This window comes from Bombus huntii, chromosome 6 (assembly GCF_024542735.1).
Source record: "Bombus huntii isolate Logan2020A chromosome 6, iyBomHunt1.1, whole genome shotgun sequence".
NCBI classification, from domain to species: Eukaryota; Metazoa; Arthropoda; class Insecta; order Hymenoptera; family Apidae; genus Bombus; species Bombus huntii.
In genome coordinates this window covers 11,703,838-11,731,267 of record NC_066243.1, presented here as the reverse complement: position 1 = coordinate 11,731,267, position 27,430 = coordinate 11,703,838, and the positions used below count along the sequence as shown (strand labels likewise).

General features: G+C 44.6%; 1 protein-coding gene across 7 annotated transcripts in view; it reads left to right on the top strand.

The window, feature by feature from the left end:
- The window catches only part of LOC126866515 (putative uncharacterized protein DDB_G0271606), a 108,439-nt gene that overhangs the window by 79,280 nt on the left and 1,729 nt on the right, over positions 1 to 27,430 (top strand). For all 7 annotated transcript variants that reach the window (XM_050620181.1, XM_050620182.1, XM_050620177.1 and 4 more), the window contains 8 exons: positions 275 to 415; positions 5,450 to 5,576; positions 22,702 to 22,949; positions 23,288 to 23,789; positions 23,878 to 25,399; positions 26,122 to 26,892; positions 26,975 to 27,141; positions 27,226 to 27,425. In XM_050620181.1, the coding sequence (XP_050476138.1) occupies positions 275 to 415; positions 5,450 to 5,576; positions 22,702 to 22,949; positions 23,288 to 23,789; positions 23,878 to 25,399; positions 26,122 to 26,892; positions 26,975 to 27,141; positions 27,226 to 27,425 (3,678 nt within the window). The remainder of the gene's footprint in view (positions 1 to 274; positions 416 to 5,449; positions 5,577 to 22,701; positions 22,950 to 23,287; positions 23,790 to 23,877; positions 25,400 to 26,121; positions 26,893 to 26,974; positions 27,142 to 27,225; positions 27,426 to 27,430) is intronic.

Below are 27,430 nucleotides of genomic sequence, written 5' to 3'. Positions count from 1 at the left end.
TTGCAAGCCGTGGCTAAAGAATAAAGTGCCTCGTAATCAATGGATTTCTATCTCAGTCACTGGTTTCTAAATCGGCCCTTGACTTTCTGATTACGAGATACCATTGCGGAGGAACATTTACAAACGAACAACTAAATTTTAAGTTAATTCGATGTTTTCCACAATTGTCCGAAGAAAATCCCAGTATAGAGAAGAAAATGCAGGACTAGTTTCACCTTCTCTGCTGCAGATATTTGTAACCGCTTTTCCTCATGTACTCTTAATCCTGTTTCAGTTACCAGTGGGCGGGGGTGGTGCTGTGCTGGTGCTCAGCGAGCTTGAAAGCATGGCAGCCAGGCAACAGCGGGAAATTGCCCAGCAAAGGCGCCTCCTGGAGCAGAGAGAGGCCCGTCTAGCCGTGCTTCGAGGCGCACAGGTGAGAGAGAACCACTTCTTCCAACCTAAATACGGAAATCGTTCTGGAAATTGCTCGACAAAGCTCCAGTAATATTCCCTCGGTCTTGGCCGGCTCCCGATGCGTTCACCTTCCGCTCGTCGATGAGCCCGGCTTCCGGTTGCGACTCAACCTCACCGCTCAAACACACCGCCGTCTTTTCGTTTTCGTCTCTGTATCCTCCTATCTTCGATATTTTTCTACGCGCGATTGAATTCAAATATAAAATTCGTAAAAGACAAAACAGATGGGAGACGATAGTCTGGAAGATTCGTGAAATTTTATCGACTAAAATTACGATGGATTCGTCCTTAGCGTCTCGACTACGGTTCGTTCGGAAAACAAAGCATCCTCCAGACAAAAAAAAAAAAAAAAGAAAGAAACAAAAAGGATCATTTCGAAAGTTTATGAGGTTTTCAAAACCGAAATCTCCTAGGAAGATACAAAAATATCGAACGAACATGGCCAAACAAGATCTCGATTCTCTAGAAATACATTACCTTTGAGTTTTGCTAGAATTTGGCTGCGAACTTTTCGAAAAACCTATTACTTAGAAATATTTATAAAATGACAAAATAAATACGTTCTTTAGATATAGAGAATAGAGTGGTAATTTTCTCGGTTATGTCCGACGTTAACCAATTACCTTAAAGGTAGTCGCGGAAGTACTGCCGAGTCGGATCCAAAGTAACTAACTAAAAGAACACCGTGTTCAACGTCACTGTTCTTCCCGTTCGGCAGGATTCGATGTTTAGCTGTTTACAGCTGGCGAACGACGATAAAACGGATCGTAAAGAACCTTCGTTTCCCGTGATATAAAATCTTGGAATGATCCTGCGACTTTCATCGGCTGCTGCTAGTCCCCGCTGGTCTCGCGACGACCAGGGACTCTTCGGTGGACCAGCCAAGCATCCGCGTCATGAATAATTCAAAGTAATAATAGGCTGGCAAACAATTTATGCCTATTATCGACGAAATAACTGTCCATTCTGTTCGGCCTCGTCATCTCGAAGACGATCGAGCCGTCTGCAGCTCGTTGCCCACCAGCGTCGAGCGGTTTCCTCGCGATTCCGCGCGATTCATGCGCCACTCGCCACCGGAAGATCTATCACGCGCACCGTAATAAAGCATAATCACCGCGCCAAGCACCAGGGAGCTTCGTAATTCTCGATTAGGAGGTAAACGCGTTTTGTCCTCGGCCGTCCACCTCTCACGGCTATTGTAACCGCTCTCGCGTGGAATCTCGCTGCGATGCTGCGCGCTTTACGACGCTCAGGTGGATTTCGTGGATGAGAAACGTGCAACGTGCTCGCGTTATGATTGAACTTAATGTTTATCGAAGCTAATGCGACGATAATGAAGATACGACAGACTACGCGTGCGTCGTAGCGATAGAAATTCAACGCGACGCGAATAGACAGACTTGCGGGCACAGGACGCTGCGTTTTGAATATTTTTGGACACCGTATTGCCACGAGCATTGGTTCTAATATAGTATAGCTACTTTCTAGAGGTTTTAGAGGTCGCCAAAGCCGAAAATACGGGCCATTTTTTCATGGAAATAAGTCGTAAAAAATTTTGGTCAACCTGTTGATACACGACGTTGATACGTGGATTTTGAGGATACCTTTTATGTAATTTGATACTCTTGAATTACCGTATAGCTTGCTCTTTACGCATTCGAATCGCGAGTAATGGATTAGGTTTGGGTTATTTTTTATATTCCAGTTTTACTCGGGTTTCAATGGTTAAGACTCTCGTCGATCGAATATTTATAAGAGCGAATTTTCAGAACCGTTCATTTTCGTGAGAAAGGAAGTTCGTTTTAGACTTCAGCGACCTAAAATACCCCGGAAAAGACGTATTCGGATCAAAAATTGTGCATTCCGTATACTATACTTTATCCTGAGTAAGTGACGTGCTGACATCATCTGTTACATCACCAATGACGCATAGAACGACGCGCGTGCAATTTGTGCGTGCAGAAGATGCCTGCTGCGACAGAACGCGTCATCGGAAGTCACGGCACCTCCGCACACTATGACAAGGATTTTCATACCGTTGCTGGATTCCTCGCTGACGTCGTCAGGCATTACACCAGTATATCTTCTGCTATGGCCACCGTATTTTTCCTTCCCTTTCATCTAGTTGATTCAGGGTATCGTAACGGTTCGTACGCGTCACGAGAGTCGCGATTCAAGTAGCTCGAAGGGAATAATTTCTGGGGCTGAAAAATACCGAAGAACACCTGCTCTGGTCGAGTAAATAATTAGCAGGTTTCTATCGTTCGAAATGCGCGATAGCGAACAAAGGGCAACCGGCAATTACATCCATCCAGCATTGTCAGTCTCCTCGAAAATGCCTAGCTAAACAGCCGGTTGTCCTCTCGCGAGATTCGATGGTAATTCGCGTAAAAGAAGTCCGAAGGCCAGGTGTTCCTCCGGGAACGCCAGCGATTCGTCGTTGATGAATTCGCGATCGTGCGAGAGTCTTTCGCGTGGATCGAAATCGGACGCGGTTGACTCGAGAACGAAGAAGACAAGATGGAGTGGAAGTTAGTAGATGTACCTACCGTTAGTCTGGCATTGATAGCCATGACCTTGACCCTGTGTACGAAGAATCCGACTACAGACGTTTAAAGCGAAGAAACGCGAGAGATCGATAGAGCTCGGCGATTATGTCGCGAAATGACGCGTCATGTAACGAAGACGTTACTCGGTTTCTATACTACGATTCCTCGATTCGTTTTCATCGCAACACAATTGCGAATCACGCTGTGTAGAATAAACTGCGTTCTCCTTTTGTCGTTATTATTCGTCGGCAACTATCGATAGTTTACAACTACAACGGACACGCGATAATTTTAAATACAATAGAACAAGGTCTGTCAACGTCGGTCGATGGAACAATGGCGCGAAATAGCGGTATCGAAGAGGCCGCTATAGGGATGATGGAGGCGTTCAAATCACCGATTGAACTCGATCCGCTTAGCGCGCGATTTTAATCAAGCCGCGTCCTCTCGACTCCCTTGCAGCCTCTCGCGAGTTGGTTAAGCGCGTAGCACGCTGAATTCTTCGTCGAGGGCGACGGTTCCTTGTCTCGTGTGCTTAGCACTCGACGGCCGTGTAACGAGCTCCTTCTTCTACGATATTAACGAGATTAAGAGCCTCTACTGCGCTCCGCATCCACTTCGTGTCGTTAGCTGGCGTCGGTCTAATCTTCCAACCGTTACTCTCAACAACGAGCCCTGACACTTTGTTAGATCGCGTGCAAAAGTCTTGAAAAATATCAAAGCTAGAGAGAAGACTAGCAGGATGGCACAGCAGCAAGGGGATTCCGCTCGCTCCGCTGATTGAAGTATACAATTACGATTAACGATGCGACTATCTCAGTCAATAACACGCTGTTGCCAAAAACACGTATTACAAGGCAAATCTACGTTTTTATGAACGCAACTAAAAATTGAATCATCGCTTGGATACCAAATATTTAATATTACGTATTTAAATTACTGTACCTTGAACGTTCTATTTATATGCATGACGTTTCGTAAGAGGATTCGCTTCAGCAATGGCCAGGAGACACAAAAGTAACGTAAAGAATTCATACGAACGTGTGACCTATCTGATCTTCTTTCCAAGTTATGACCACTTCTGTGTTATCATAATCCGCGACAGCTTATCTTCATAGAAAGTGCTCGAAGTGACCACCCTCGGTTTGTATGCTTTCAGTCGTCGCGTCAAAGAATCTGGCAATCTCTCCAAAATTCCAGGTGGATGTCGAATAATACAGACCGAGGATAACCATTTCGAGCACGTTCTACGAGGCTAAGCTATCGCGGATTTTCGTAAGGCAAAAGTAGCTATAACTTTGAAATACGGCCAAATAGGACACCTGTTCATACGAAGTCTTTTCATTATTTTCGTATACTCTGTTCACTCCTGATGCGGGCCCCACGTATTATGAAACATCCTGTATTTTCGAATACTACGCGCATTCTGTCCATTTTTGTCAAATCTTCCATAAGCAGTTGAAAGCCCGCGGTCCAGCAACTGATCGGGCCAGCGTTCCTTTCAACTCTGCACAGTACCAAAGAAGCATGGCGGAAGTTGGCAGCTCTTTCAACGATTTCTTGTCTCCCATTTCTCCCGTTTCCACCCTCTGATACAAAGAGCTCATCAGTCATCCCGATAAAATCGAGCCGAAAAATCCCACGATACACATGGAGCCTCGTGTCACTAGCAACGCGCCAGCTTCACGAACGATTCGAAGTAATACCGGGTAGACGGCGACAGGACTCAGCCAGGATTTTCTAGGACTTGAAAGCCTTAATCCTCGGCGTGATGGCTCTATTCCTGGGACGAGACGAGACGAGCTCGATACCAAAGATAGTGTGGGTCGCGGATCCCTCCATCCGGTATCGCTTTAACATTGACGGGCGAGCTGCTTTTGCTCGTAAGCTCGGGGACTTTTTAACGGTTGACAATACGCGCCATAGAACGTTCTAGTACTAGCAAGCATCCAGGCGAATCTTACTTTCTACGCGAAAAGGTTGACGGTAATTTTAGTGGGACGATTCTCTGGTGGATTACCGGACTCTGGTCCGACCGCGTCTGCTAAATTCCACGTGGATTTTAGAGGCGATTTCCGTAGAAGACTCGGTGTCCGTTTTCTCTGGACGATCGTAACGTAGAAGGAGGGTGATCGTTTCATCGGTGGAGGGTCCGAATTCGTCGCTGGTTAAGCTCGTCGGAGGCAGCTCGTTTCGGCGGATTTGGTCGTTTCGCGAGCGATATTAATAAAAAAGGGAAGGTAAACGAGAGAGCTGCTGGCAGCGAAGCGTAATACCATAGAGAAGACAACGGGGCTCTCTCTGTTATTCGGTAACCGCATGAAATATTCTACGACCTCTGCGTCCGTCTCTGTCCCATTCGTTAGTCAGTATTCACTTTGGATCCGCTCTGTTATTCCGCTGCATTCAGCGCCGTATTCAACGAACGGTGTTTACTGTTTCAGGAGCCAGCACAGCAGGACAAACTCGCCAGATTGAGGCACAGGCTGGACCAACAACAAAGCAAGCTGAATCGGCTGCGATTGCTCAGATCGCAGACCGACCAGTCACGTGCCAACAACGCCACGTTGAGTGAGTTTATTAACAAGTCTCTTTCTATCTTTTATTCCATCCAGTTCGATATATTTCATCTTTGTTTTGGGTGTCGTATGTTAACACATAGGAACTCCCTGATGGAGCCACTACTATCCTCTATTCACTCCGAGTACCGTACATTCGTTAGAAGCTATTCGCGAATCCCTATAAAAGATCCCTATAAAGCAGAGAATCCCCGTAAAATGTCCGATGATAAACTTGTTTAATCCAATTCGCCGGGATTATCGACGTGCAGAGCGGCAGCGGCATACTGCGTTGGAGAGTGAAAGTTTGGTCCGGACGCAACGAATCGTGGCCGAGGAAATAAAGAAGAACTTCTCCAGCCATTTTGGTACCGAGGATATCGTTCGAATCCGGCACGATCTCGAGCGAAGAAGGAACGAGCTTCGTTATCGTTTCGTTCGTGTTGGCGAGAGACGAACGCAGCAGGAAGGCGAATTCCTGTAATTTCCAAGGGGATCGAACGTCTCGTAAAAGGATATCGAACGAGCCAGCACGAAGGAATATCGGATTCAATAAAGATTTCGCGGACAAAATGGTCCCCATTCGAGGCAAATGGCTTTTCTCGGCCGTCTCACTCCCATTTTCGGGCTCGGATGATACATACGCCGTATTTACGGCCACGATCTACCACGGCCCCGTTTTGGTCTTTCCGTGGAAAGCAAGCCTGCAGGATTTGCGACGAGATCCTTGGCCAAGGATCGTGCAACACCGTAGCTGTCTTTTCCATCGTCGAAGGCTAAAACGATTCGTGAGATAGAACCCCGAAAGTGACAATGCTAGGTTCTTGTCCCATACAAAGATCTCTCGAGCTGGAGAAGAATCGATATGGTACGATCAATCGTCGTGTTTGATTCGAAATCGCTTGCACGTCCTAAGTTGCCGAACACTCACGCTCCAACTACGAAAGTTCTCTACTGAGATAATTCGGTATTCACGCGCCTGTTCCCCGTTAAGCAAGACGCTTCCTATTCTTAAACCCAATTCCCTTTCGGACGAGGAATTCCAATTGGTCTCGTTATGAACGACACCTCTTCGGTTCGAGGCTTTCCAAACATCATCTAACTTGGTTGGAGAGGAGTTCCACTTACCAATGAGCGAAGCATCACGCGATCCTATTCGGAAGAACCTCGACTCGTTACCACCATCCATTTCCAGCAGCTGCTGCCGAGTGGTACGCCGCACGTGATTCGACGTCTGTCTGTTGCCGATTCAACCACTGCTGCATCATCGTCCTCGTTGTCTTATCCGCTGCGTTCGCGGATTTTCTCTACTGGAAGTCTATACGTCTTTCTCCAACAAGTTTCCCGCAAATTCTCCTCAAGTCACTTCGCGACTGAAAGGCGGTAGACCGAGATCAGCCCGGTGAAAAGTGCAATCGGTCGAGAATAAGGTTCGGAACGAGGACAGAACCCGAATGGAACGATCCGATCGCGTTACCAGCGGAAATTCGTGTAATCCACTTCCTATAGAACGTGAAACTTGGTCCTCGTTCGCTGATAGATTCTCGTTTCCGCGGCTGGGAGCTCGTACAAATGCAAATAGTGGGAATTCATCGTCGGAACATCTTGGATAACCGTTCGAAGCATAAACTGCGTCGTACTTGCGACGAGTTTCCGGCGCGACGTCTGGAACAGTGGTACGGATTTGAAACTTTGTATCATCCTGACCCAATATGGTGCGGCGGCCGCAAACGTTAGTATCTACGCTTTATCCGAATAATAATATCCGAGAAACGTTTATAGAGCGCGTTGCTTCCGTGTTTTGCGCCTGATTCTTGCATGAAAATTCAATATAAAAAAGACGATAATTTTCCGAAGGAACTTTTATTTATTTATTTTTTTTTTTTTTTTGTGTCTTAAAAATCGCACAGACGAAATATTCTCTTCTCGTTAGAAACACACTCTACATCTCGTTAAATTAATTTCAACGTATCATTCGACGAATCTCTGTGGCAAAAAGAGCTTTAAATTCGCCATACTTGCAAATACGTTGCATTCTAGATGCAAAACAGAGGGTTGTACGACACTCGGAATCAAAGACAGTCTCTTTTAAATATACCCTCGACGCGAAAGCCTGGCGAAGATTCAGCCAGAACGAAATAGACGCGACCGTAATCCTCGTAATCCCGGCGTTCTACGCGCGATGCGGTTTATTTAAAAAATCCTGCGAATTAAACGGTCGACTCCATAGTAGCTGACGGGGCGGGCTTTAATTAAAGAGGGCTTTCCGGCCTCTCTCGTACGTTTCACGGACGGAATTAGGGTGGCTCGAGTGAATTTGTCCCGGCAAAAGTCACGACCGCTCTTCCTCGCGTCGGATGAATCATTCTCAGATACGTATCGTTGGCCTCGCGATCGTTTATTTCGCGTCTGTATTTACTGTATTTACGTTGAAATGTCTGCCGAATCGTTGCGAGGATCGGTCCAGGATTTCATTTCCTGGCTATCGGTGTCGATGCCACCGGGGAAAGATCCAATTCTCGACGTTACAGCAGGTGAATCGCTTCGTAGGGCGAGAAGTAGGGTTCCAACTACGTCTGATATGACAGAAGTTTCACGACGTCGACGAGTTTACTTCGTTCGAAGATAAACCTTTTTGAGTCGCGCTGTCTCCCCCGACAAAGAGTCTGTTCCTTCCGAAGAGACGATTCTTTTGGTCGCTCCGAAGGTAAGGGACGTTTGACGAGCCCTGAAATTGAGTTTGCCGATATTTCAGTCGTAGCAGGGTGGAGCGACTCTTTTTTCTTCTTTTCACGGAGACAAACGTCGTCGAGCAGAATCGAATATCGCTTTGTTTTTTATCGAAGACGATATTTACTACTGGAATCGGAGTTGCTCCCATTTTTTCTCTACGTCGAGGGGATTCCTTCGATATAGAAACAGCGTATCGAAGCAGTGATCTTTTCTCTTTTAAGGAAGCGCAGATTTCAAACGCATCGAATACCAGTTACAGGGTGTACCGCGTGCTATGGCCAACCGACCAGGAGGTGATCCTACGCGCAAAAATGAGTCGAAAACGTGGAATAACGTTTTTTTATTCGAGGCTTCGTTTTCGAGAAAATCCAGTTCGAAGATTTGTCAAGTACATTCGAATTTGACTAAATTATCCGCTAGATATGGGCAAATAATCGGTAGAAGGCTATTCTAGAAGCGAAAATAGGTGAAAAATGTGGAAGAAAATCTTTCTGTTTAAGCCTCCGCTTTTACGAAAATAAAGTTCGAACATATTTAATTAAGAATCGACTTAATACACGCGTATGACAAAGTTTTCCTTTCCTTTTTCTCCGACGTGAAACGTCACGCGAAAACAGATCAATTTTCAATTCATTTTCGCATGTAGGATAACCTCCTACGGACTATTATTTACTCGTATCAAGCCGATAATTAGCCAAATTCAAGTATAGATTTTCAAAGTTGATTCTCTCTGAAACCAAGCACGGCACAACAAAATTTTATTCCACGTTCTCGACTTATTTCAGCACGTGGAATCACCACCTAGTCGATTGATCACGTTATCTGGAACACTCTGTATATCTCCGCGTGAAAATTCGATTTGGAAATTGAAGAATAGTCGTTGGACCGAGCAGCAGGAGACACTGTTTAGATAATCAGCTAAGATAACCGTGCGGCATCGAAAACCGGAACCATCTATCCTCTTCTCGCGAAACAGCGAAAAGTTCGGAGTTAGCGCCGCGGGAATTTCAGCGGGAATAAATCTCCCACGGAGTTTCCGTCGTAGTGAAATCCGGTCCGCTAGCTGACAGACGTGGCGGCGTAATCGGGCAGACTCGTATTTTCCGTCTAATAGTTTCCACTTCGCCGCGTAATGGCCCAACTTTTTGACAGACCATGAATTCTAATTTCGACCGTCTCTATCGGAAAACGTCGCCTCCCCCCGCCTGTCTCAACTTGAAAAGACGCGCTTATCTCCTACTCATCTTCCTCGAAGAGGAAACGTAGCTATCTGGAAGATTGTTAACAAGGTAACTCGTCGACCGGAGTAATAGGAGACAGACTAACTGGCTGGATCGAGGATGCAGAACGGTTAAATCGATATTCAATCGGATAATGGAAGCCCTAGAGGCTTCTGAAAAACGGAGATTGTCCCATGATCCGTTTCTCGAGACTCGCCACGGTTAACATTCTGAATGTCGATAATGGCGTGACTGATGCTAATGGCTTAATCTCGAAAGCAAAGAAGATTATTCCAAGTCGTTCGTCGTAACGCGTGAAACGCGAACGCAGTTGTTATTCAAATAGATTATAATACACGGTGTAACGTGGATTAACGCGTCCGAGGTACAAGGTGTTAATGCGTTCGCGGAACAGCAGTTTGGAAGGTAAAACACCTAGCCGTGATTACGAGTTACGCTTGGCCTTTCTTCGAAATACGCTTGGAAATAGGAAATTACGGTTTGGAATGTCGAGATCGTAAAACTGAAATTCGACCGCGAAATCTGAAGCGAATAAAGCGAATCTTTCTGGCCATTTCAACGAGTGGAAATTTATCAAAGCGTAGGTTTCCCAGCAATGACAGGTTCGCCACGTTCTAAACGTAAAAGTCACGCCAGCCTTCTATGAATTTCAAACGATCTCGTTTCCCGTCGACGGAGCATGTACAGCGATCTTTTCCACATCGCGAACCTTCCTTCCACGAAATACATCCGAAATAGATTATTTCGGGCAGATCAGCGGAAAAGTCGAGTCGATAATTTAGAATCTCGTGGGTGAAAGGTTAGCAGGGAAAATTAAAGACGGGCTGCGACGTAGGTGGATCCTCTTGATAACGAACGGTAATTTCGTACATCGTCCACGGTCTAATTTTACCATATCTCGAGGCGTTTCTTCTTCCACGCAGATATTTCCCGAGATTTTTGCTCGACGAAACGGAGGAAGTCGAGGGAGATGGTCACAGAGGGCGTGGAATAACTTGGTCCGACTTTTCCTCATTTGTGTACATAATGTGTTTTAATCCCTGCCGGACGATAAAAGTGGGGAAACGTGATATAATTTTTCTCTTATCTATGGTCGATGTTTAAAAAAGAGAGTAAGATACAATTAGAAAGCGCGTTATTCGAAAAGTAAGGCAGAGATACGGGGAAAAAGTGCGAAAGTAGGAAGAAGTCTAAAATACCAGAAATACGAAGGTCCCTCCTTCATTAGTTTAAGAAGCGTAAATTAATTTTCCTCGAATGGCCACGAGTAAACTTAGGTTGAATAAACTTAAGCCGATTTCCATGTTTCTAAAACGGCGAACTCTGATACACTTCGGCACAGTTTTAAACACTCCTGTGTTTCTTGGCAGAGAATTTCGGGACTGTCTAAGACTCTAAACCTCGTGATAGATAGAGATCCTGCTTAAATTTCGCCCTCGGGATATCTCGATATAATTTCATCGTTTTGCGACGAAACTCCAATGAAATTTTCAATGCGAAAAATCGCCTGATTTCCTTTGATGTAATAAAAATCGCGCACCGATCCTTTCACGGATTCGACGTTTTTTCCCTCTCGAGTTCCGCCATTATCTCCGATGCCGAACAGACGGAATCCAATCGTACAACTTTGGCCGATCGATTCGAAGGTAAAGTTGCCTGTCGAGGAATCACGAGATCAGGAATGGAAACGGTTGCTGAAAATAGCAGAACTTTTTTTTCGACGATGCACAAAGACGAAGTCTTTCGTCATCCCCCTCGTCGTTTCTTGCACTCGCGAGCTCGATACTTTGCATTTACTAGGTTCCTCGTATTCTTCGTATTCCTCGGCAAGTCGTTCCGCGAGAATAGACTGATGCGCGCCCGACGAAAGGGAAAAACTCTCAAGTATCGACTCGAGCTACCTTAAATTATTAATCGAGAACGGAAGCTGCAGAAAGGAGGATTCACAAGCCTTGATCCAATTGAAAGCCAACACGGATAGAAATTCTCGCGCGAGTGCCGAGAATATCATCGTTCATGCTTATGTACGACGAAGCAGGAATCACAGTTAAAGGAACATAAATTGCAATAGAAATCGAAGTCTCGTATCAAATTTCTCCTACACAAACCTGTTAGATTGTCGCAAAAATTCTTTTAATTTTATCGCTCATTAAGTCATTATATTAGGTCATCCCATAAGTTCGTGCCGACTTTTGTGTATACGTTTCGTGTGTCGATTTATGAACATACGGCGATAAGGGACCAATGCACTTGAGCTTAGCTGACGGAGAACAGGCTAGAGCAGATTTTCGTGGGTGTAAGATCGTAATATAGTGAACACAGTGACTTCTAACAGTAAAAAATCACGAGTGAAATGCGTATCCATTTTCGACATCTCATGTTTTATGAATTTCGGAAAGGAAGTTGTGTAACAATTGCCACGAAAAATATATGTGCTGTTTACGGAGAAAATGCGCTTTCATCTCGCACCTATAGGAAGTGGTTCCAACGTTTTAGAGCTGGGAATTTCTGTTTAGAAGACGAGGAACGCTCCGGGCGTCCTCCTCAGACAGACGAAGATAAAATTCGGGATCTTGTTGAAAAATCACGAAGTTTGACAGTTCAAGAGATGTCAAATGTTCTGAAAATACCTAAGACAGCGATTCATAGGTGTTTAAAAAAAATAACATATATAACCGCTCGAAAAACGGCACGAACTTATGGGATGACCTAATACATACGATCCACTCTCGTCTATATCATTTTTCCATAACTGCTGTGATTCCTCTAAAAATATTGTATCGTTATTGTTCAGGATTTTCATCTCATTCGTTAAATCAAAGTCTTAGTTGCAATTCTTAGTGCGCAAACAATTTTTTAATGGAAGCAACAGATAGCTATTTCTCGGCAATTTTTAACGTCGAGAGATCTCCGAAGAGATGGAAGAGGCTGATATGTGAAAATGGATCGTATATAATTCAGTGATATTATACAGGGCATGAAATATTATACACTAGCAATGTCTAGCAATGAAACGAAAAGAACTTTCGGTACAACCCACTGTAAACTCTCGTGCGCGGATAAGTACGATACAATTGAAGAAGTTTTTAAATTGACCGGCAAACTTTCGCCTAGTGTCTATCGCAAATATGACGAGCTCGAATTCAAAGCGTACCGCAACGGAAATATCAGAGAATCGGGCAGCTGTTTTAAAACGGTTTCGTGGTTTGAAAAGTGAAACGACTCGTGGAAGCGTACCGTTTGTTCTCGGATTCGCGGCAGAAAGAAAGAAAGAGAAAAAAAGTAACGATGGAAGGAAAAAAAAGAAGAGTTTACGCTCTAACGTTCGTTTAATTAACAACGCGAGCAGTACTGCTTTTAATTGCGCGTCTAACGAGCGAATTCTGTATTTTTAGTTTCATCAAGCGGGATGAAAGTGGGAAGAAAATCTGTCGATCGATCAGCTAATGCGCACTCCTCGCCAATTAACGATTACACGCATTCATTTTACAATCATCGACCGTCTTATCGTGTCTTCTCACTTGGATTCATAATCAATGGGTCATCGTCCTTTTCGCTTATCTTGGAAGGATTTTAGCCTGGTGGAGAGGAGCTTGCGAGACGCTGTCAAAACACTGGATGTTGATAACCAGAAACTGTATGCATGTACATGTATCCATGTAACGTGTAATCGCGAACAGTCGCAAATTATTAAATCGGCTCGACGATCTTCTTCAGCCGAGAACATGTCTAGTGTTGCGGCAGTTTTGCTCCCGTTGGTTGTCTGAACGATAGTCAAATCAGGAATAGCACTTCCCCTTTTGATTTGAATCTATTCTTCAAAAGATGGAAGAAAATGGTTATCTCCACGAAGAATCCACGGAATTCATTTTCAAGGATCGATGTACTCGCGTATTGATTAAGATTCGAATTGAAGCAACACATTGAACAGAAGTACCATCGAACGTTCACAGGGTCCACACAGAACGCACGACACTGACTGCAGCAACAGGGAACAGAACATCTTGAACGAAGAAACAGTGTGTGAAAGGATAAGGAAAGAAATGAACGGCTATAACGATACAATGGATAGCGATAGACTTTTGTTTAATCTACAAGCGATTTTCAAAACGTGTTCGCGTCTAACGAGCGGAAGACAATCCGCGAGACAGCTGCGGTCATTGAGGTTTCATTTATGCAAGGAATCAACTGGCTCTGACAGTAAGCCACGAGGGAATAACAAGACAAAACGAAAATTATAATATCAATGATTTGCGAAATGTGTTAACGTGCTGCAGCACGTATAGAGTAGCTACCCTCGCTGGCAACCACATTTTCGAGTCTCCTCCGTCTACATTTCACGAACTGGGTTAACGCAACCGTGACCCTCTTCCGATCGCGAAATCTCGTTTCGACGGAGCACAAATATGATCGAGCGAACATTGTTCGCTTTCCAGCGGAGAACAAATAAGAGGAGCGACGAACGTGATCCCCCATTCCGTTTCCTCCTCATCTATCTTCTGCATAGGGTTGTTCGTCTCCTTTGCACGAGATGCGTGGATCGTTTTAGAACGAGTGCTCCGGAAGACTGTGCCTGAAGTACTTGGATCGCGAGTTCTCATCTCTATTTTCTCTAGAAACGGGGCTAATTTCTGGGCTCTTCTTGTTCCATGAAATTGTTAACACATTGCCGTGAATTTGACCCGAAGGGAATTTCCCGTATGATCCAAATGGTTCAAATTGCTTCTGATAAAAAATACCGATGGCGGTGTTTCTCTTTGAGTGTTCCCCGTGCGCTGCTTTTAAACTTTGAGCGTGAGTTTATGTTTGCTATACTCTCGAAAGTTTCGTATAAACTCCACTCGTGCAACACGCTAGCTATTCCAAATGTGATTACTTATATACGTGTAGGCGGTGAGTCCTAACCTTGTTTCACGTTTCATTCTTGGAACACTGTCCGGAGTTCATAAAATAAGTTACAACTTGAAAAAACGACGGAAAGAGTTTTTTTTTTCGAGTGTCAGAGTTTTTAAGAACGCTCGATCGTTACTCCCTTAAACGTTTCTTCGTGTTTCCAGCGATCCTTTATCCTTCGCGTTCCATTTTGGTTCTCGTGCAATGCTCCGTAGGCTCTGCCGGTCGGGAAATCTCGTTTCCATGGGAAATAGAGAGGCTGGAAGTAGCTTCGCGATAGCAAATTTTGTAAACCTTTCTAAAAACGTATCGCCACGAAGATAAATAAAGATCATTGACCTATGTACAAATTCTTTGCATTTCGATTTCTCTTTCACTCGAGAAATTTCGTTCTCGTGGAAAATGAAGGCTGGAAGCAACTGTGCGACGAAAAAGACCTCTAAGAAACGCGTTGCCGCGAAGAGAATCGAAAACCATCGACCAACGTACGTACAAATTGCTTGGATCATCGACGAGATCGGATGCAATGCTCGTTCGCGATAGCAAGAAATCATCCTCGCCCTCTCTACGAGCCGACAGTCGAAAAGTTTCGTCGACGAAAGAAAGTAAAACAACGACTTGCCGCGACGAGCATCGGTAACCATCGGCTTTGCAGCTTTTGAGCACTTTGAAATCTCGCTGGCCTGCCTGTCGACAGGGAGAACGCAGCGGAAAGTTTTCCAGCGAGCCGAAGGACGCTTTAGAAGCGCCAGGCTTCCACCTGGAGATTTGGTATTCAAGATGGAACGCTAGTCGAAGCTCCCTTGGTCGAAGTTTCGCAACGTCCCGTCAAGTCCTGCGAAGAATAAGAGAACCGATTTCTCAGTCCGGTTTTTCGAAGGCGTCGCTTTTATTCGGGTCTTACTATCAACGTAAAAAGGGGAAGAACGTCTCGGGACGCCTTTGACTCCGTCGAAACGCAAAAACGGGATCGCTTATCTTCCCGAGCTCAATTTTGAATCGATTTCTCTCGTGGGCTCGCAAAAAATCCCTCTAGGGAGTCCGATATGTTATGAACTGGCACTTCTTCCTGGTTAAACTTTTCACATAAAGAAGTTCCTACGATACAAGTTCGCGTAAGTCTTATCTAATTACGTCTTTTTCTTAAAAACTATTGCTCGATCCTTAATGGGTCACTGATTAATCTAATTAGTCACTGATTACGCGTCTATCGAAATTAACTTTTCGCTTATTCATATATCGATCCTTAGTATGCTTTGGTCGTAATTAATACCTAAACTACGAAATAAGTTCAAGGACAAAGGAAATTAATTTTTCCGTGTTCCTTAAAGAAGATACGCAGGACTGGAAGTCTAAAAAAAATAGAGTTAATCTAGCACTTTTTTTCACTTACAGGTATTTGATAAAAGATTAAGACTTTCTAACTCTGTGTTTTTATTTCTTTTATTAAATAAAATTACAAAATAGCGGAGTGATATAACATTGTCTTACTTCATATTCAGCGGAACCTTGTTTGCTTGCAGCCAGTGGCAGACGTGGCTGGAATGTAAAAAGTAAAACATTTTTATGCGAACGTAAACAAAAATAGATCATAATGTAGCGTTTGATGACTTTTTTTAGTGTCTTAATCCGCTGAGTTTCTACAAACGTTTAAAGTTGTTTTTCTTTGCCGGAGAATAATATTTTGTCTCTCACAAGCCCCCACTTTTCGAAATTATGGAAAAATCGTGTGCTACATCGAAGGTAATCTATTTTTGTTTTTAAGTTCGCATACAAAATGTTTACCTTTTACGCTGGATATGGAGTCAGATAATGTGGCAACCACTCTGCCATTTTGCAATTCTATGTAATACAAAAAACATAAACACAGACTTAATACATACGCTTGAAGTTTCCTATAAAAACCTTCGTCGTTTACCAAATATTTGCAAGCAAAAAGAAAAGAGATGTTAAATTAAAATAGCATACCCCCTTAAGCCAAGTCTCGATCGACAGACAATCGCCCGCAAACACGTGTCACAGCCAATCAGCGTCTATCTTTCGTGGAAAATCCGCAGAAAAACAGATGCCTATTTGACTGCGACATTTGTTTGCGAATAATCCTCTGTCAGTACAGACATTTAGCCTCGGTAAGAATCTTGAAATTTCGTTGCTCGGGAGTTACACCAAAGTCAACGGAAAATCAAAGGCAAAGAGTAACGGCGGCATTCACGCAAGATACTCGAAAGATGGACGACAGGAAAATTGCCAGGGTACTTCGATAAATTTGAATCAGGACACGGCGCTTGGCGTATCGGAGGCACGCGATGCTCGCGTATCAGAAATCCATTCGGTCGGCGTAGACACGGAAAACACGGTGTATCCGCGGCACGGATGCCGAGAGGCGTATCGAATCTCGAAGCCGCGCGACAGCCGGGAACACGAGCGAGAGTTCGCCAGCCGGCACATATAGCCAGAATTCGATAATGGAATTCTAGGTCATCGGACAATAGCGCCACGCGACGATACATCATCCCCTCGCTCTCACCCTCTCTCTATACTAGAGAGATTATGTAGCAGAAGCTTCGAGCGATTGGCCCACGGTCTCGCGAGTTAATTTTAGACGAACTTCATCCGCGAACACCGCAGCTCGTAATTTTAACGAATCGACCAACGATACCGGCGATCGAACAAGTTTGGAAAAAACGCTTGGATAATTATTCGGGATCTTGCCGATTTTTGACGACCGTGAAATACGTTGTCGAGGTCATCGTTCTAAACAGAGTTTTCCCTATGGATATTACCGCCATTCGGCTTTGGTTTTCGAAATATTCGCGCACAAAGGGCCTCCATGCAGCGTGTTCTTTCTATTCTTGTATCGCTTTTTCAGCTCGCAGATACCATACGTTTTATCTTTACGTCTCTATGACTGTAACCATAGCCGAAAGCGTTTGGTGTTGCGATATTTTTCACCGATAATAGTTCCTTCGCAAGAATTGGCGTGGGATCGCGAATCGGGAAAATTGAGAACGCGTTTTGGAAGATTCGAGGAAGTTTCATAAAACGAGAGCTCTGTAACTCTGCGGAAGTTTCTAGGGTTTTCTTTGCCTCTGTTTCCCCTTCGATTCAAAAGGTACTTCGAGAAGCTTCGGCATAATGGTGGAAAATTTGGACACCAATTAGAGATAAACATCAACTTTTCTCGTTAAAATAATTCAACAGCTTCGTCGAAGCAAGCTGTACGTCTAACTATTGTGTTCTGATTTACTAAAGCTGGTCGAATTTTCGCAAAGGAAAAATAGCGGAATTAAGCCAATAAACCCTTGCGTCCAACTTCGAGACAGCCCGCGTATAAATAACAGAATGCTGGCCATTTCGTGGTAGCCTGCACGACGCGAAATCATTGGCGAGGGAAAACGGGTGAGTCTAACAATAAGAACAAGGGTGGATCTTCGTGGCCGATTTATTGTTTTATTTCGACTATATTCCTCTTCGATGCAACGAACTCTGACAATCAAATCCAGCGTGAAAAGCAATCGAGCCATAAAGCATCCTCGACGATTCTAACCCGTACTCTCGTTTAAAAAACAACGAATCGATTCTCGAGTACGCTGGATTCAAATTAAAGCGAATCTACGGGATAATGAAAATGAGAAATTTCTAAAAATCCATCGTTTCCATGTCGATTATTAAAAGCTTATATCGCTCCACGTGTAAGATACGATATGGTTGTTCGACTTATCGTCGTGTTCGTAGTAAATTAACGGAGAGAAGTTTCGAAATTTCCGAGAAACTCCAGAGTGCTGGAAACGGCCGTTTCCGGTGAAAACTCGAACGGAAATCCTCGTTCGCTGCTGATAGACGTGGGAAGTCGTCGCGAATTTGCATGAACCCGGCGACTCTCTGGAGAATCGAAGAAGTGTAATAGCCGTCGGAGAAGCGGTGGCCAATTTTCGATAGTGCAATCGAACTTGCAATTGCCGGAAGGTCCGGTGTTCTCAGAACGTGTTCGAGGCGTGATACCCTATGTGCGTCGCGACCTCGCGAAATCGATAATCACCGCCAACGTGCGGCCACAGTGACAACGTATCATCAAACTCGAAGCAATTAATAGTCTCCTAGTACAGCCGGCACGAAGTTCCAGTTAATTGTCAGAAGAATTTGACGATCGATTGTTATCACGAACAGAGATACCGTTGCGGATAAATATCTCTTATTATCGTATAAAGAAATTAATACGATCGAAAAGATTATGCAACACGTAATTTGAATTGACCAACGAAAATTCAGCTCACATTCCATCGAGATCGAATTGCTTTTCAGAACGTGCTAAATGAAATTTCCGAACAATTCATATTCTTAATAATATTCTTCTACACTTTCGAACACGAAACTCAGCTTCTAAAGTGTGCTTCATTCTCTTCCACTAAATACGATCTAAACTCTTGAATCTTTAAGGAAGAAAAGCGAAGCAAGAGAGTTGCTAAATTTTCCGAGATCCATCGAGGCAATAGATTCTCAACTGAGGATTTTAAATCGTCAACGTACCTCTCAACGAACGACGAAAGTGGCCTTTTTTCACGTTCATAGCGAGCATCCTCTTAGAATGGTATGAAAGATGCAAACGAAACTCGAGAGAGATTGGTACGTAAACCAGACCAGAGAAATAATCATTAACCAGCTGGTTTAATGTTTCTAACGTCAGGATCGCGGAGAATGTGGAAATTTCTGGCAAAAATCGGCAAACGTTGTCGGAGAGGAACTCGCGCGATACAGCGGCCTGCGTTTAATTAAATGGCATCCTTTTAATTGGTGCATACAATTAAACGACGAGAATTCATCGATGCGAACGCGGCACACTGTTGTTGTTGTTGTATCGTTTATCGAACGAATATCTCTTCGCGTCGCTGCTAACGACCGTTGCATCTTTAATCGTGCAACAGTATCAATTGAACACGTTTTACGCAACCTGATCCAATTAATCAGACCGTTTCGCAGTTCGCATTCGTTTATCGTGTAAAAACGAAGCAGCTCTCGATCGTTTCTTTCATCCCTTCCGTTTGTCGCTGGATTTCGAGAGATTTTCAGCAAACTAGCTATAACTGAATCGGCGAGCAGAGTCGCGGAATACGGAACGTTTGAAACTCAGAAGCATACGCAGGAGACCAAAGTCTGAGAATGTTCAGCGTCGAATTAGAGTGCTCGTGTTGTTAAGAGTAAAGTTCGCTACTAGTCTAAGCATTCTCCGCTTTTATAAAGCTGCTGCGCATCTAGTTAGCACGTATTTTACAATTCTCGAGACAGCAACGCGACCGAAAACGACAAATTGCTACGTCTCTCTGTACCTACGCTTCGAAGAGTGAATTTTCCACAACGAAAATTTTGGTTCGCCCGCTAACTCTCGCCACATAATTTCCAAATTAGGCATACACGAAGGCGCGGCGTACGGTTCGACTCAGCTCGCAGTAATTTCGAAAAGGGACGAGCTTTCGCCACGGCATGTCTGTCTCGCGGTTCACGAGCGTTGCCGAGAGGCAATAAGCTGAATGCAGAAGAAAAGGAAAAAGAAGGACAAGAGAAAGAAGACGAAGAAGGAAGGGGGAATGGAAATGAAAAGTCTAATAAGGCGTGGCTGAGACCGATCGTTCCTCTGTGGAGCAGCGCGACAAAAGGTCCCTTCTCCTACATTCTTCGCCTCCATTTTTCCATCCTCATCGTTTCCCGGGCTGTTTTTGCTCGCTGCTTTCCACCCGCGGGAAATGACGGCAAGGCGGTCAAAGGCCTACGAACCAGTTCTCTGGTTTTTGCGAATCCGGGTCTCCTTGAAATTAAACGCCACGTTGCTTTAATACATACGGTGAGAGGTTCATGAAGACTTCTGGCCAAAGATTTCGGTTGCGAATAAAATTGCGAAATTGTAATCGCTTGCAAAAGTATTCCTAGTGTGTAACCGATATTAAATGTTAATTCGTGAATTTACTTTCCGACCGATATTCAGTGCCGATTACAAAGATCGTCGATCGGTCGCTGTAACCAAAAAATCGTACGAAGGATTTTGAAGAATTATTTGAACCTCTGAGGTCCTGAAATATTTGGAACCGCGTTCTCGACGAAAAGACGACCTTCCTGAGCGTTTTATTTCTTACCCACGACTTACGTCCGTCCTTCGTATATGAATTCTCCGGAGGTTTTCTAATTAAGCGGAGCTACGGCTGCCAGCGGACCTGAAAAGCTTAAAATTCTCGTCCTCGGTACATCCAACGAAGAGATTCGCAATAAACGTCAGCGCGCTGCAAAGAAATGAAACACCAGAGACAAATAAAAGAATGGAGACCAGTCGAATCATGATCGCCGCGCAGTATTCCACGCGAGGCGCTCTTCTTCGCTGGATATATATCGAGGACACGAGACGAAGAATCGTCCTTTCCGCAGGACAACCGTTCGGTCGTCCAGGATACGCGTGGTTTACGAGCTTTCGAGGCAATTCTTCTGCGGTGGTATCGAAACGAGACAGTGGAACGCGGACGACTGGTTCCAACGCGATGTATTCCAGCGAATCGAGCTGGAAAACGCGAGACAGCCGCGTTGCAACTCGAAAGAACGATCGTTCGGAAAATCGAAAGGGTGGTGGGATGCTTCGATCTGATCGATTTGCTGGAGAAAGAAATTCCTGGACAGTCGAAATACTTTTGACAAATTTAACAATCGAAAAGAATCGAATAATTTCTTTTTACGATTGTATATTTTCTGTTGTTTATTTGTTTGTTCGTTTGTTCGTTTATTTATTTATTCATCGACGTGGAAACCCTTTAAAAAGAAGAAGATTATACATCTATGAAATGCAAAATTGTATAATGATATAAAATAACGGAGAGAGATGGGAACAAACAAAAGTCATAACGAATTACGAGCTCGTAAATGTTTAAACGAGTGGGGCAACTGATAAAAGAGATCAAAGGATGCATGAACGTTCCATGATTAATTTGCTGAGAATCAAATTGTGGAATAAATAGCTTGTTGAAAATGAATTCTAATTGGATTAAATTTCGTTTATTCTTACGAGAGAAAGGCGCGCTTGTAGAAATCATTCTTGAAAGGATCGTAGGTGTAAGTTGCAGTACACGTGTAATGTTACGAAATGCTAATAGAATTTTCCAGAACGAGCCTTCGTTTTCGAGAGATATGTTTTTTAATACCCGTCGTTCTTTTGTATAGAACTTGCTAAAATCGAAAAGAAAGTCATGCGTTAGGCCATTCAAATCCTACGAGATATTCCGCGAACCTTTCAGTAGAAAACCGTACAGCCCTTCGTGTTTCCCTTTTAAATTCGATAACGGAAGCTTCGAGTTCTCCTGCAGCTCAAAAAATCCTCATCCATCGGCGGTAATTCGATGTACGAACTCGCGCAAGGCAAAGACCCGTGCGACGAGAAAGCTACCTCGACTGGCGAATAACGTTGGAAAGTTGGAAAAAGTGTCAATTAAAGGAATGATTTACGAGAGACACGGCAGGGATTCGCGTTACGAGTCGACGTGCTACGATCGGGCAATTAGTCGTTGAATTGTTTCGCCGTTCTCGTTCCGAGAACGAATCGATAGTCATCGAATTGGAAAAACGGGGACGGAAGATCTTGGAACGATCGTCATTTTCGCGGTCAGCGAGGAAAGCGTTCGTTTCTTTATCCACAGATGCGAATTCCTCTGCTTGGAAGGTACACGACTTTCTCGTCTTGGGAGAAAGGAGAAGATTATTTGTTATTTCAGCTCGGATACGTTTCTTGTTTTCGATAACTTCTACTTTAAAGTGCGGTGAGCAACGGAGAGAAGAAGATAACGTCGTTAGACGGAGATTAAAGCTACGAAGAAAGGTGTCGCGAACGAATCAGGGAACGGATCAAAGGAGCGAGGAAATAATTAAACGAAAGTTTCATCCTCGCAAACTATTGCTTTGTCGGGTCAAACGACCGACTCGTTTCACCTCCTCTTACAGACTCCTGCTTTATCTTTGTAGGGATATCGAATCAGTTTCCGGTTCATACTCGAAGCCGTGCAACTCTAAAGAAGAGACTCGAGAAGTTATATATCGACTTGGAACGATACTATTCCATTCTCGAGAACGATACTCTTTAAGAACGAGTTTCCTCGATTAAAAAAAAAGAGAAGAAAAGCATTCCTTTTACGATATAAATCTTCCACCTTGATTTCTCTGCACAATTTCTTAAACAAAATGTAACAGTTCGTAAATAAAATATTGCTTTCCGTTGTAACGTTCTTCTTGGTTTGATGTTCACAGCCTCGGACCTGGACTGCATAAGGGCGCTGTTTAACGAGAAGGAGAAAGAGCTCTCTCTGGCGGTGGCGAAGGTCGAGGAGCTGACGCGACAGCTGGAGGAGCTGCGGGGTCGACAGAACGCAGCCGGGACCGGAAACGGAGGTGGAGGTGCCGGAGGCGTCGGTGGCGGAGGCGTTGGCGGCGGCGGTGGTGGACACTTGTCGACGCCGGCCAGCGCCGAGCTGGAAAAACTTAGGAGGGAGCTTATGGTGAGCCCTTTCACACTCTCTAGCCGTCGCTCCTGTTCCCAGCTGCACCATTCTGGGTCGTGGCTTCCATTTGCAATAAATTGTAACCGACCATCCGAGGGCGAGTAGGTCGATATCGTCCGTTCCGCGAGTGTGACCGGAATGCTTTTACCGATCCCACAGAATTTTCTTATACGATGGTTTCTTATAGGAATGGTTGAAATCTTAAAGGGTCGGATAGAAATTGAACAACTGTTTTTCTTCTTTTTCGCTTTAACGTCTTAAACGAAGCAGGATTCGTATTACTGATTCTAACGAGAGCTAGGAAATTGAAACGAATCCCTTTTCCCCGTCAACAGTATCGTAATAAGATGAACGAGCAGCAAAATCAGATGGTGTCCCAACAACGGTTAGCCCTGGCACAACGACAAGCGGAAATGGCGTCGATAGACGCGAGGATAGCCCAGCTTCAGGGTCGTCTTCAGCGTAAAAGAGCCTTGAATCAACGACTAAGCCAGCAACTAGGCTCTGGAAACCGCACGAACGCGAACACGGGGTTCACGGAGTCGAAGCTGGACTTCAACGCCGGAGGAAAGTCCAGACCCGCTGGAAACATAGCCGCCATCGAACCATACTCCCATATACCGAATGACAACGATTTTAATCTAAACAAGAACGACCCCAAGTACCAGACACTGCCTTACAACACCAAGTTCACGGTGAACTTCAAGGCGGCCGAGGACGACGTTAACAAGAACAAGATTCAGCACTCGGCCAGCGCGTCCCAGCTGGGTCAGAGAGCGGCGTTTCAACAATTTGGTCATCAAATCGCTCACAGCCAGTCGCAGTCGCATATTCAAGGTTAGTAGTTTGAACAAAATTTTCGAAGAACGATTTAATCGTAAGCTACAAGCTCGATTAATCGATGATTCGATTGATATTTTCTTAGGTCAATCGCAACTGCTAGGCACGAATCAACAGCAGCATAACCAGAACCTAGCCAACCAGCCCGTGAACATGCAACAGACCTGCAACAACAATAACAATAATAACAACAACACCAACAGCACGAACAACAATTTGATCAGTTCATCCCACAACTTCAGTCCGGAGAGTCTGTCGCAGAATCTTCGGATCCATCAGCAGCAACAACAACAGTCCCAAACGCAACAACAACAGCATGGGAACGTACAACAGAAGCAACACAACGTTGGTTCGTCGACGTCGAATCTTGGCACCACGGTGTCCCTTACCCAAACTCAGAACCATAGAAACCTTCAAACGCATCAGAAACCGGTATCCAGCGTGGCGCCGAGTTTCTCCGTCAAGTCTCAGATTTATCAGACTTCCTCCACGAAAATTCATCCTGTAATGCCTCAAACGTTGAGTCTGATAGGCCGTGGACATAATAACGCGCAAAATTTTGTCGGCTTGAACGCTCAAAATGCCAATCAACAGCAATCAAATCAATCTATCCCTAGCAGTCAAACGCCAAATCAGGATCAGACTTACTCGTCGAGGCACAATTATCCTGTGATTCAGCACCCAACTCAAGCAAACACTCACGTGTCTTCGTCCTCGGTCTATCAGACTCAGAACTCTCCTAACCCTCCGTCGACCATTCACTCGTCATCCAGCGGGACCAGCTTCGGGAATTCGGTTCAAAGGTACAATCAAACTCAACCGATGACCAGTCCTACATCCAGCAACGAACTATCCGATAAGATGAAGTTCGAGCAAGGGAAAGGCCAAGAAAAGTTCGAACATGTTCTTCCAGCTAAGCACGAACAGCAAAGGTACGAGCCCAATCAGGTATTTAAATACGATTCTCATCAGATAAAGTACGAGCAACATTCTAAGTACGATCAGCATGGAAAATACGACCAGACCAATCAACCAACGAAATTATACGAACAATCAAACAAGCACGAACAAACTACCAATCAGACGAATAAGTACGATAACGTATCGAAGATCGAGCAAGGGAAATACGAATCTGCGCAGAACAAGCACGAACAAATACATGGAACAAAGTACGATCCTAATCAGAATACTCAGCAGTACGGCAAGCACGATCAGCACGAGGTTAGACCGTCGGTGGTGAAGTACGAACACAATGCAGGATTCAAGCACGAACCCTCGAACAAATACGAAGTCGGTGGGCAACAGTTCAAACAGGACCCGGTCAAATTCGAAAACAATCAGAATAAATTCGAGCAGGGTTCCGTGACGAAGCACGAGCACAACGGGAAATTTGACATCCCTGCGAAGACCGCGGAGAAAACGTTCGAATTCGACAGGTTGAAGAACGAGAACGAGAGGAAGAATATGGGAGAGGACAAGACGAAACCAGCACTACCTCCTAAACCGAGCAAACCAAATCCTCCGCCACGGCTGACTCATCATGAAAAGGTGGATAACACAACCGACGGTATTAGCGACTGCAAGAACAATTTGGGAATCAATGCAAGGTTTGTGCGTTGTTTCGCTACCGTTTATTAGGCGTATTAATTTAGATTATAACGAATTTCACAGATTTCATAGCTACTTTTAAGTTAAAATTCGAATTTCGGAATTTAGATTGGAATTTTGAGATTGAAATTTCTATCTCTATTCGAATCCATGCCAAACAACTATTGCCCAAAAGAAACTGGTAGATAGAACAGGGATTTTGGGAGCAGCTCGTAAAAACGATTACCGGGTTAATTATAAATGTTAATTAGTCCGTGATCGATTTGGCCGGTGAATCGAAGCCTGTCTCGAATAATAGACACCAAAATAGAACCACTACCGTGCAGCTGAGACAACAGTTTAGTGTACGCGAGCTCTTCGATCCATCGAGGCGGGATCCAAGTTCCTGTTTCCTGACCTAAGTTCCCTCCAAATCTTACCATCAAATCGCGCGCTTTTCCCCTTTCTTCGAATACACGTCAGTGATCGAAACTTTTTTTAAAAGATTAGGAGTTTGATAGACCTGGCGTTTTCGATCATTAATTCAAACACTTGACACAGAGTATCAAAGTTAGTTGTACGCATTAAAGCATCTAATTGTTCCGAAACTTCTTCGAGTCTCTAAGCTCGAGGATTAACCACGTCGATCGTACTGTTCCAATTAATGCACCTTCTTGGACAACCGCAATCCTCCAAGCTATTCTGTCGATCCTAACCGACGTTTCCACTGAATCGTTCACAGAACGGAGAAAGAAGAAGACGTACCGCCGATTCCTACGTCCGAACCGCCGGAGTCTCCAACGGAAACCCAATTCGGCAACCATCAGATCATCAAAGCGAGGCCTCTGACCCTGAAGAAGGCGCCGATCTCCGAACAGCCGAAGCTCCGTTACGCCAAATCGAATGTTCACGTGTCGATAAATCGACGGATTGAGATGCCACCGGCGTTTCTATTCCCGGAAACCGAGATTCCAGCGGACCTAATGCAAACGGAACAGCAGCAACAACAGCAACAGCAACAACAACAACAACAACAATCTCAGCAACAGTCACAAATCATCGACACGACGGACAATTGCAAGAAGAGCGGTATCAACGAAGATGTAATTAGCAACGAGAAATTGGAGGAAGCGGACATCATCGACGCGTTGAACGTTATTAATATCGAGGACAAGGCAAAGGCGAAAGAATCCGAAAGAAGAACCGAGCTGGAAGTCGATGGGAAGAGCAACGAGGTGATGAGGAGGAAAAAAGGGAATCTCAAGTCTAGCACAGGGAAGGCGAATCTTTCGAGGAGGGTTTCCTTCGATCCTCTGGCGCTTCTGTTGGACGCCAGCCTCGAAGGTGAATTGGAATTGGTAAAGAAGACTGCTAAAGAAGTGGCGAATCCTAGTTCGGCTAACGACGAAGGGATTACCGCGCTTCATAACGCCATTTGCGCCGGTCATCTGGAGATCGTTAAGTTTCTGGTGGAGTTTGGCTGCGACGTAAACGCTCAGGACAGCGACGGATGGTAAGAGCCGCTCAATTTGTTTTAATCGTTAATTCTATTTTGTTATAAACCTTGAATAATTGTACAATTAATTTTACCGCAGGACTCCCTTGCACTGTGCGGCGAGTTGCAATAATTTATCTATGGTGAGATTCCTGGTGGAACACGGAGCTTGTATATTTGCCACTACCCTCTCCGATCATGAAACAGCAGCGGAAAAATGCGAAGAGGACGAGGAGGGCTTCGACGGCTGCTCGGAATACTTATACAGTCAGTACTAATTTTAACGACTAGTAGAATGTTTCTTGAATCTCCATGAGCAATTGCAACAAGTTTTATTATAACTCACTGCAGGTGTCCAAGAGAAGCTCGGAATAATGAACAACGGGCAAGTGTACGCAGTGTTCGATTACGAGGCACAACACAGCGACGAGCTTACACTGAAGAACGGCGATTCCCTAGTTGTACTCCGGAAGGGCGACGACAACGAGAGGGAATGGTGGTGGAGCAAACTGGGACACAAGGAAGGCTACGTACCTCGGAATTTACTTGGCGTAAG